Source organism: Fragaria vesca, linkage group LG6 (genome assembly GCF_000184155.1).
Source record: "Fragaria vesca subsp. vesca linkage group LG6, FraVesHawaii_1.0, whole genome shotgun sequence".
NCBI lineage: Eukaryota > Viridiplantae > Streptophyta > Magnoliopsida > Rosales > Rosaceae > Fragaria > Fragaria vesca.
This window is the reverse complement of record NC_020496.1, coordinates 18,662,158-18,673,785: the sequence shown is the minus strand read 5'-3', so window position 1 is coordinate 18,673,785 and position 11,628 is coordinate 18,662,158. Positions and strand designations below refer to the sequence as shown.

Genomic DNA, 11,628 nt, shown 5'->3' with positions numbered 1-11,628 from the left:
AAGTTTGTCTATTGGTTCGGATACTTTTGTTGTTGTCTTCTGTATTTTTTTTATTTTACAACTAAATAATTTAGTTGCTGTTTGTTTTGTTTACTTTAGAATGCAGTTGTGATTTTTTTTTTTTTATAAATAAAAGCATTTGCACTGATTAACTAAAAACATCATTCTTCTGCATATTTATGTGAACAACAAATTAGAAGTGAGATAAGTTTATTAATCTTCAATCTTCAAGTTCTGTATTTCAATGTCAAATTGACAAAAGTTGTTCTGCAAACTTTGAAGATATAGAGTCCAGTATGGAAGTTTTAAAAAAAATCATTGAAATCATGGTTTGTTTTTTTATTTGATCTTAAGTTTTACAACTATTTTTATCCTTCAATTAAATTAATGTTGGTTAACCAGAACATACGCTTATGAAAATCATCTTGAGGCAAAGAATAAAAGACGTCTGATTGTCAATGTCCTTTGTACAATTGATTCATCTATTGATGTTGGAATTAGTAATTATTCATCAAAAATGTATGATACAGTGAGTTACATATGGTGGAACATGTTAATTGAGAATGGATATAAGTGTATCAATGTTGAATATGTAAGCACATGTTTATTTTCATTATGTTAGATCAATGATATATGATTATATATTATGCAGAGAATTTTGGCTAATAGTGAGGTACATTTGTATTTTCATTCAGGAATATGAAAAATATATATAAAATAAAGACAAACTCTGAGGACCACCTATGAATTAAAATTATGAGAAAAAAATTGGAGAAATTTGTGTCAAGTGATATGTTTTGGGCAAGGAGTTTGTTACAGTAGGTATGGTGTTATCAATATGATCTTGAGAGAACATAGGTGATTAATATACAATTTTTCTGTAATTAATATAAAATTAATATTTAATATATTATGTGTACAAAGAGCATGGCTTTTGTAAAGTGTAGTTAATATGATGTTTTTATATTAAACAGTTGCATTAAAATATATTTGCAGTGGGTTTTGCTTTGGTTTAGTATTGGTTGGTGCAAATTTTATAGCCCATTATTTAGATTAACCATGGTGAAATGTGGCTCCATTTGTGTGTTTCTCTTTAGTCTGATTGTGTACATGTTTTTTCTCAATAATCTTTTGTGGAAATAAAGTAGGGGAATATTATGTTGATCAACTGTTTTGTTATAAGTAGGGCATTTGGAATGTTGCCGATTCAATGTATATGGTTGTATTTTGGTTCTTACTGATACTTTTTTAATTGCATTATTGTTTTAAAGTTGGTTAGACATTCATGTAATTATGTTGATATCGTAGGTTTAGAACAGTCAAATTTGCTTCGCTGCGATATCAGTTATATTTCCTACAGTATATATATTATCTGTGCTATTTGTATCTTTACTTTTCTGTTGATATTGGATATTTGTGAGCTATTAATATATTTACTTATCTGTTGATTTTGAATGTTTATGAGTTAGATGACTTGAAGGAAACATATACGTGACAGTAATTTATCAGTTTTGTCATGTGAACAAGTTGGATGCAATGTCTCTTCCATGAGTGCCTCTACCAGTGCTCAACTAGGTAGTGATAATTTTCGTCGTAAAAGAAGAAGGCATGAGGATATTGTTTGTTTACAAAGTGATTTTGGTTCTCCTCGACACACATCTGGTGCTATGAGAGATGCGCCGAATGACATCGTTGATCATTGTGACCGAGGAATTGATGTTTTGACTGTTGCGCAGTCTAATATTGGACAGGCGTTCTATCAAAGGAGAAGACTAAGAGGTTTTGTCTGCAAATCAATGTTTATTTATGTAGCCTTTGGGATGCATTTGTTTTATTTTTGTTTAAGTTTCTATTATGTTATATTATGTTTGCGGGAGTAGTCTACACATATGTAGATGTTGAGGATATGACAAATGTGTGTGTTGGTTGTGATGTGTTGTTCTGGTTGCAAGAGTCAAAATCAGTTCGAAAAAATGGGAGGCCGATTTATATAGGCTGCTGCCAGGAAGGATGTGTTAAACTACCCTTTGTAAGAACTACTCTAGCCCTTTTAGAATACTTGCTTGATCCCACTAAGGGTCAGAGAAGTGTGGAATTTAGAAAGAACATTCGTGCTTATAATACTATGTTTGCATTTACATCAATGGGAGCTAATATAGACACAACAGTGATTGATGGTCATGGCCCCTATGTGTTTAAAATTAGTGGACAAATATTTCATCTTATGGATTCACTTATTCCTCCAGAAGGCGAACGTCTAAAGTTTGCACAATTGTACATATATGACACTGAAAATGAGGTTGCAAACCGGCAACAAGCTATTGATGGTATGGACTCAGAAATTTCAGTTCATGTACTATTTTTGTTTAATACATTATGTATATTATTAACATTACTATATCTATGTTCAGTTTCTCATGCATTTTTATTTTGCTTAATTTTTCTATAATAAATGAATTATTATTGCTGTCATGTGGTAAATAAACTCTTTCACCATTTTCTTAAATTTAAACTTCAATAGTATTGCTAGAAGAACATTATACCTATGTTTACATGCAAATAGCATCAATGTAGACATTGAACAACAAAATTGATCCAAACAACAAAATTGATCCAAACAAAAGCATTTACGGTAGGGAATATCCATCATTGCAAACCGCGGCAACGCGCGGGCATCATCTAGTAACAAATACTATGACAAACAGGGCGCCATTCTATAAATGTAGTCATGCCTGAAGCCCAAATCGGCCACTACACTGAGAGATCCACCAAAACCAATAGACTAATTCATATTCGCAAAACAATTATTTTCCTCATCAAGTGTCATATTCTAGTTACAGGGAGTTCTTTTAACGAGGACCTTTATAATGAGAACTAGTTAAGGACTTTTCGGTTTAAGGTAAAAAAACTTATTTTTTTATCATATTTTGGCACCTCGTCCGTTCAGTTATTAGGGCTATATGAGTAGATCATTTCTACAAATTTTTAGCCACATTGACGATCGTTAAGGTAACAAATTAGATCGAATTAATGGGCGAACCAAATTTGTCAAACATGAACCGTTCAAGTTCATAATTGGTAAATTACACTAATGAATGTCTTAAGGATTTTCAATATGGCTGAAAATTTGCAGAAATGATCTACTCATAAATACTTATAAATTCAACAGTTAAGATGTGGATATAAGATAGAAAAGTGGGATAAACCGAAAAGTCTTCAATTAGTCCTCAACTTGATTTGATCTTGTAATATGAGCTTGATTTGATTTTTCAGTGGAGACCAAAGACATATGCACGATTAAGTAATGGAAATGAGTTCATGGTGGGCAGTATATACATGTAAATCCCTAGTTCCGTGTGTGTATATATATATATAATCCGTTTCAGGTGCGGACGTCCGCACCAAAGTTTTTTGTGCTGATTTCCATTTTTTTCACCACTTCCCGATCGAATTTCCTCAAACTTTCTTCTAAACATATCTAGATCATCTTGTGTAGATCATCTCTGCAAAATTTCAGCCAATTTGGTCATCGTTAAGGTCCTCAAACTTGTGTTTTCTGTTATATACCTGAACCGGACAAAATACAGCCCGTCGATTTGTTTTTCAATTTTGAGGGCCTTAACGATCACCAAATTGACTGAAATTTTGCAGAGATGATCTACACAGGATGATCTAGATATGTCTAGAAGGAAGTTTGAGAAAATTCGATCGGGAAGTGGTGCAAAAATGGAAATCCGCACCAAAACTTTGGTGCGGACGTCCGCACCTGATCAGCAGTGTGTGTATATATATATAGATGCCTGGCCTTACCACACACAGAGGCGTTCTAAAGAGGACGTCCGCACAGTCTTTAAAGTGCGGACGTCCCTCCGTTCGTCACCGTACGGCGCCAGCGAGGGCGCGCCTCCACCCCAGCGGACTCCAGCAGGGTCCCAGACCACTTTTCCTCCCCGGCGAGTCCGCAGAATTCCAATTTTCCGGCGAGATCACCCAAAACTTCATACAAAATTGATCTCGCCGGAAAACTGGAATTCGGCGGACTCGCCGGGGAGGAAAAGTGATCGGGGACGCTGCTGGAGGCTGCTGGGGTGGAGGCGCGCCCTCGCCGGCGCCGTACGGTGGCGAACGGAGGGCGTGCAGACGTCCTCCTCTGATCCGGACTATATATATATATATATATATAATCCCTCGAATTGCTCCAATTTGATTGATTACTCTTAATTTTAGTGTGGCTCTGCATAAATCTACTGTCAGAAACACTAGAAATATCTTTGTTTAAATAGCTTCTACATCTTTACAGATGCCATAATGTAGCAAAAACAGATACAAAATGGTGCATTGGAGTAACCAGGTTGCTTGCTTCCATAAAAGTTTCAAAAGTTTCACATTTCCCATCTTGCAAATGTTAACATCCGAAACAGGATGTACTGAATCAGAAAAATGACAATCTTGTGATCATGCCTTGATTCAGTATAGCATTCTGGGAATGAGATTACAAAGAAGAAAGATACGTTGAAGCACACAGGACAAGTTGCTGCAGATTCTGTGGTAGAATATCATCATCTTAACTCTTATGCGTTTGCATCTGGTCCTGCAGGTTTTGAATTGAGTAACGGCTGTAGAGCCTTCACAACAATTGTCATGTTTGGCCTGAAGTCAGCTTCATACTGAACACAAAGTGCCGCCACAGCTGCCAACTGAGAGAAAATATAATGTCTCAGAAAATAGAAAAAGGAAGGAATGGTGTAACTTTAGCTGCATTAGACGAATAACTAACTATTTCATTATGCTAATGGGATTTGTTGTTCATTCCAAGTTGTTATATTAAATCTAACAATATGATCGAGAGATAGGATGTGCCAAAGTAGACCTTAGCAATCGCCTTTGGTGGATAGTCGTTGTTTAGCTTGGGATCAACACACTGCTTCACTTTGTCCTCGCTCAATCTAGGAGTTGCCTGCAATGTTTTAATGTATTCAAATCAGAGGTTTTGTAATTAAGTTCTGGTAAATTCAATGATAGTGTCAGCCCAAAGTAGTGAGGTAATGTAATTAAGTACATACCCAGGTAACAAGACTCTGTTGCCCTTTTGGCATTGTATGATCTACAGGTTTTCTTCCTGTCAAGAGCTCTAATAGAACAACCCCAAAACTGTAAACATCACTCTTCTGTGTTATCTGCCCCGTCATGGCATACCTGATCAAAAGCAATGATTTTATAAAGGAGAAAGGTAAATGAAAGACATAGAAAAGACATAATGGAGAGGACAACAAAACAACGTTTCTGTTAGTGCAGATTACATAAAGTATTCCCACTTCTAACTAAGAAAACGTTCAAGTTCAAGAGCATCTAATCGGAGCTTCGTTTGCACACCAACGGCTGCTTTAGGTAAAAGATAGACTATCATATATGTGTTAAAAGATATAACGTGACCCATGCATCACTTTTTCTAACCATATAGAGGGGGGAGAATGTATAAAATTGAAGCTAATGTAAAACCTCTAATTAAACTACTATGTCAAATGGTTGTAGAACATCAGGTAGTACGATCACATTCAACACTAATTCAAAGAACAAGAATTGAAGCTTACTCAGGAGCATGATAGCCAAAAGTTCCCAAAACTCTAGTCGAATGAAGTCGTGCAGCTGTGTCAGATGACTGATTGGTCAAGTTGAAGTCTGCAATTTTGGCAACATGATCATCAAAGAGTAGCACATTGCTGGATCTGACATCCCGGTGAACAATGGAAGGTTGAACCTTTTCATGCAGATACTCGAGGCCTTTGGCTGCACCATAGGCAATTTTAATTCTCTGATTCCAACTTAGAGCTGGACCAGGTTCAGCTCCTTGTACTCCTTTCCTTCCTGCATGGATCAAAACAACAAAAATATGAATCAATTTTCAACACAAATCTGCAGCAACAAAAGGCAAAAGCAAAACATTTATTTGAGCATACATACCGTGTAATATGTCATGTAAAGATCCCATCTGTGCAAACTCGAAAACCAAGATTCGATTATTTCCTTCTAAGCAATACCCCATCAACTCCACAAAATGGTCATGCTTAAGTCTTGATACTGTAGATAACTGCACAAGATTGACATAAAAATCACTGTAAGTAATTAAAATCGATCAGCATTGAATAAAAGAAAAGGAAAAAATGCCTTGAGGATTTACTTGATTCCCAAAATCTGAGTCTGGCTCTTGTGAACCTGCATCCAACTTCTTAATTGCAGCAGGCTTACCATTACTTAATTTTGCATAGAAAACCCGGCCATAAGAACCTTCTCCTATCAAGGCTTTTTGACCGAAGTTACCCGTTAGCCTAATTAACTCATCCAAAGGCATAGCCGGTAATTCAATTGGTAAGGCCTTCGCCGGAGCCCCACTTCTAACCGGATTGGAACTCCTTGGCTCTCCTCTGTCATTGCCTATAAACCACAAAAATGAAAATGGTTTATGATACAGAAATAGAGATATATATATACATTGAATTAAATCCAACAAATTAATCAGAAACAGATTGAAGGAAAATGAAGAGGTACCTCCGCCACCATATGCACCCCCACCACCACCTCTGGGCGGAGCAGTTGTGTATTGGTTAGGCGGTGGGCCGTAGTTTTCTTCCTCCGCACCGCCGCAGCACGACATGTTTCAAACAATTTGTCTAGGCACAGCAATCTAAAACCCCATGCATGTACCCAACAAATTATTATTCCTCCTCTTTAATCGCTATTTGCCACAAATCTGCATCGAAGAAATCCCATGCATCTCAGACCATAAACAACAACAAAAACGAAGATCGACGTACGTGCTTTCCCTATCAAGAATATCACACCTAATGTCAAAAAAATCAATGCATGGATCGATATTACAGAATGATAGAGAACAAATCACAGAGAGAAAAGAGAAAGGATCACCTGGAAAGAGAAACAATGGTGCGGAGAAGAAACAGAGGAATTAGAGAAGGCCGGGAAGAAATGGTGGGATAAATGATGGGATATGATATGGGCTCTTTCTTTAGCGGGAAAGTCGGCCATTTGGGGAGTTTAACCGCTAAAACTAACCATCACTACGTGGCCCCACGTTTGCACGTCTCCCCCCTTCTATTATTGCATGCCCGCGTTTTCGTATTATTTTTTCACATGTAACCACAAATATCCCAATTACCAAATCTTCTCTACTTCAATCATTAGCCGTCCATATCATACTCATTCAATAATGTTCTTCACCAAAAAAATAGTATGTTCTATGAATCCAAAAAAAAAAAAATGTATTTTTTATTTCTTTTCAGATATATAATGCTCTATACGATACACCAAAATGATAAATTTTACACTATTTTACACTATCAGAAAATTGTCTCGAGAAGCTAGTTGTATGATATTGTCGAACCACATTGATTTTTAGTGTTCTTTGTCATTTTTATTTCCTTGCACGTTATTGTTTGTGATTTGATTTGGAATTTCATTCAATGGATTGTTTATGAAGTTCATTTTTAAGTTCAACCAAGAGTTTCTCTATCTAAGAATATGTATATTTTTTTACCTTAAAAAAAAAACAAAAAAAGAATAGGTATTTTAGTCACATTAGGAACAGATAATATATTGCCCAGTCATCAACCAATGAAGTTGATTTTAATGGGATATCAGACTCGATCGATTTGTCAAATAGAAAGCAGTTTTGCATAAACTTAATTCTAAACGAGCCAAGCAACAGAAGATGATGCCTCGAATGCATTCAACAAGGCCATATGGTGTTAATGACCTTAATTTACCACACTATCATCGACATATTTGATACAACTAGTAAATGGCAATAGGTGCACTTGAATACATATGAAGCAAAGGAGTTCGTGGTAGTCTTTGAAGGTAAAGCATAAGGCCATATGACCAAATGAACTAATGGATTTGAAAAACATGGCCATATTCTGCTACACTTCTATCAACCCCATTGAATGATTCGAGGATCTAACCATGACAACAGTCGGGCAGAACTATCAGTTTGCCGTGTTGCCGTCGAATTCAATCACATACTTCAGTGCTTCCATGTAGAGCTACCCAAGCCAGACTCAACTTTAACTGTACACCTAAACATTGACATCCTGATCTCATTCTTCTTTCCATATCCGGCCAGTAATCCTCAACTTCAGTTCTTGCCTATCCCCACCAGAAAAGTAGAGAGCCATATTTCTCTGAATTATGAGTCCATCCTGGCTGTCACGAACTTTTCTATGACTGTCGCGGATACTCCGGGGAATTCCTTGCCATATTAACTTACGACCATTTCCACCAACCTCCAAACTATAGCTGAATTTCTTAGCCTCAGTATCATCACCCATGAATCGTAAAAAAGCCATGTAGACTGGAGCCATTCCCATCTGGAAAGCCTCAAAATGCAAACAAAACTGCCTTCCAAAACAATTGAAGACCTGGATATAAAACAGATTAATACCAAAGATAGGTCAGACTTTCATGTACAATGAACAATGAATATGCATTGGAGAAGGTACCAAAGAAGACTAAACTGAGCATGTTCTACCAAAGAAGAAAAGAAAAACTTACAGTTAGCATCCAAGTTGCATTTTCAACTTCATGTGGGTTTGATTTAACATATCTATGGTTGAAGGTACACCCATCATGCATGTCAACTTTGTGATCATCCTTAAGATGATTAACTAGAGATGGGATATCACCGGTGACAGAGCACTCAGATCCAGCATAAGGGCAATTATATAGACGAAATCGACAATGCTGCTCATGCTTCAGCTTGCTATAGTATGGGAAAATATCATGACAGCCTAAACTCTGGTATATGCACGGGAGTTCCAATGATTCAGCAACCTTCTCTAAAGCCAAACACCTGATATTTCCAAGCTCATAGCGGCAAGTTGGGCAACAGTTCTGCACCCTAACCTTGCAGTCCAAACATAATGTGTGGCCATTAGGACACTGCACCGTAAGATTTAGAAGACAAAATGAAGAGTCAGAAAGAATGTCCCCACTGTCATAGAAGAGGCTAAGAAGACAATAAAAGGTGATATAATTTTGACTGCCTCAATCAAAGGCCCAAAAAACTGCGATTGAATTAAAATGTTGACAATACAAAATTACAAAGTTATGAACTCTGAATAATATGAACAAGAGCAAAATAACAAATTATGAGAACAAATAAAACGAATAAGATAACATCTACATGATGATAGTTTTCTACAATTTTTGACATATCGAAAGTCTGAAACTAAGATCGGATGAAACTAAAGTAAAGGAGCCTCAAAGATTTATTTCATAATAAACTATATGAAAATGACTTTGGTCGTTAGTGTCACCTTTCATTTCAAAACCTTCAAAAAGAAAAAAAAAGTTAAAAGCTAAGAAGAACAGTAGAAGTTTACAAGTCAGGCAAAAATAATAATGTACTAAATACCACAACATCTTCCTCAAACTCCACATCTATTGGAAGGTCAACTTTGCAGCTGACAAGAGCAAAATAACAAATTATGAGAACAGTAGAAATTTACAAGTCAGGCAAAAAGCTAAGAAGAAAAAAAAGCTAAAAGCTAAGAAGAACAGTAGAAATTTACAAGTGAGGCAAAAAAAATAATGTACTTAAATACCACAACATCTTCCTTAAACTCAAACTCCACATCTATTTAGGTCACAACTATGACAATGGTCATGTTTGGACCAATCAACTCCTTTGCAGGCTTCAAGAGCCAACTTATTCAATAATTTATACACTGGTTGCCCAAGAGGCTCCCATAATCAATAGATTTCTGTTTTGTATCAATATATATAGGACAGCGTTCTAAAGAGGACGTCCTCACAGCCCTTAAAGTGCGGACGTCCCTCCGTTTGGCACCGTACGGCTCCGACGACGGCGCGCCTCCACCCCAGCGGCCTCCAGCAGCGTTCCCGGTCACTTTCCCTCCCCGGCGAGTCCGTTCTTTTCCAGTTTTCCGGCGAGATCACCCAAAACTTCAAACAAAATCGATCTCGCCGGAAAACTGGAATTCGGCGGACTCGCCGAGGAGGGAAAGTGATCGGGGACGCTGCTGGAGGCCGCCAGGGTGGAGGCGCGCCGTCGTCGGAGCCGTACGGTGCCAAACAAAGGGATGTCCGCACTTTAAGGGCGTGCGGACGTCCTCTTTAGATCCTCTCCGTATATATAAATATATATATATATATATATCTTCCTCAAACTCTTATGGGAATCACTTGATGTTACATGCAACCAATCTTCACAAAAAATATCTTTCCTAATTGAACCATCCAGTCCACTGTTGTAAACCTACATCTAAATGCTATTTCCACACCTGATTGAAACCAAGTTGATTGTACTACCCAAAAATATTCTACTACAACAACATAGCATCTCCCTCAAACCCTTATGAGAATCACTTTATATTAGAGCAACCAACCATATAAACACTCCCCTCCTTAAACCATCCACCCCACCACAAGCAACCTGAAGTTAAATGCTACTTTCCAATGACCTGATTCAACCCATTTAACCTAATCCCTACGTAATCCAAACTAAAAGTATTTCATCTACAACAGATTTTTCATAACTGCCATGTAGATAATAAAGCTTTTTTCTTCCCTTCAGGCTTGGGCGCTTGGCTACTCCATTATCCCCTCTATATGTGAAAATAAAAATAGGAAATCTAGCCTCCTTCAGAGAGGATTAACCCAAGAAGTTTCAATTTCCAAGGAACTACCAAACTACGATGTGATTGCCAATGTAGTATTGAATGCTCTGCTATTATAACAGTATAGCCAGCAAGGCATAATGATGATGGTATGATCTCATGGGGTCAATTAGTAAATCCGGGTGAAACACAGAAAATCTGAACAGCGAATGTACCTGATGAATAGGAGGGTACATCAAACTTGTGCAGACAGGGCACTCAAGTAACTCATGCACACCATTGGTTGAATAAAGACCATGTTTTCCACCCAGAGCAGGGGTAGGCTTGTTCATTGCACCAACTGTCTCTGACTTTGCCATTGCCATGTCATAATCTGAAACTGTTAGGCGGGACTCCAGAACTCCCTTTCTCTTGACCCCAGGAGCCACAGATGATTCAAATTTAACAAAGCTGTGGCTCTTAAGATCCAAAACTGTAGTCTACTTTGCTCTCTATTCCACTCTCAGTTCTCCATGGACTTGATATCCCTGTCAAAAATAAACTATGAAAGATGAATAAAAATGATTTTTTTAAGTACCATCACATGCTATTAATGCTTGCTACAGAATCTGCAATTCAACCAGAGTTCAAAGTCCAGAGAAAAAAAAACAAAAAAACAAAAAAAAAAAACAAATGAAACAAGGCAAGAATTTTCTATGGAATGAACACAGTATGGCACTGATACTTCAGCTCAATGTGCTGGTGAAAACATTATGAAGTATGGGGCAAGTCAGGAAGCTAATGCAGCTTATTGTTGTTGACATCTAAATATTTGGAACATAGTCTTGCTTGCAGGAAGCAGATTCCCACTCATCTATGACTTGACCCTACACATACAAATATCTATACTACTTACATTAGCCTTTTGTGTATTTTATTTTAACAAAGCTTAATTATAAGCCCATCATCATCATACTGAGACATCTGTGTGATTCAT

General features: G+C 37.2%; 2 protein-coding genes across 2 annotated transcripts; both read right to left on the bottom strand.

The window, feature by feature from the left end:
- Positions 1-4,571: 4,571 nt before the first annotated feature.
- LOC101306946 (probable protein kinase At2g41970-like) lies at positions 4,572-6,949 on the bottom strand. Its single transcript, XM_004305484.1, has 8 exons — positions 6,922-6,949; positions 6,547-6,748; positions 6,179-6,432; positions 5,962-6,088; positions 5,592-5,865; positions 5,064-5,196; positions 4,871-4,957; positions 4,572-4,697 (listed from the first exon to the last, which is right to left on the bottom strand). Exons 2-8 carry the CDS (start codon positions 6,650-6,652, stop codon positions 4,572-4,574), a joined length of 1,107 nt encoding a protein of 368 aa, XP_004305532.1. The 5' UTR covers positions 6,653-6,748; positions 6,922-6,949.
- Positions 6,950-7,666: 717 nt separating this feature from the next.
- Positions 7,667-11,628, bottom strand: LOC101306659 (E3 ubiquitin-protein ligase SINAT2-like). The gene is made up of 4 exons (XM_004305483.1): positions 11,608-11,628; positions 10,868-11,131; positions 8,566-8,952; positions 7,667-8,432 (listed from the first exon to the last, which is right to left on the bottom strand). Exons 1-4 carry the CDS (start codon positions 11,626-11,628, stop codon positions 8,112-8,114), a joined length of 993 nt encoding a protein of 330 aa, XP_004305531.1. The 3' UTR covers positions 7,667-8,111.

Coding starts and splice junctions, on each gene's coding strand:
- LOC101306946 (XM_004305484.1), bottom strand. CDS start 6,652: ATGTCGTGCTGCGGCGGTGCGGAGGAAGAAAACTACGGCCCACCGCCT. Junction 6,089..6,178: donor ACTCAGATTTTGGGAATCAA/GTAAATCCTCAA, acceptor AATCTTGTGCAG/TTATCTACAGTATCAAGACT. Junction 4,958..5,063: donor AACAGAGTCTTGTTACCTGG/GTATGTACTTAA, acceptor AAAACATTGCAG/GCAACTCCTAGATTGAGCGA.
- LOC101306659 (XM_004305483.1), bottom strand. CDS start 11,628: ATGAATCACACAGATGTCTCA. Junction 11,132..11,607: donor TGAATCACACAGATGTCTCA/GTATGATGATGA, acceptor AGAGCAAAGTAG/ACTACAGTTTTGGATCTTAA. Junction 8,433..8,565: donor ATGCAACTTGGATGCTAACT/GTAAGTTTTTCT, acceptor TTTTATATCCAG/GTCTTCAATTGTTTTGGAAG.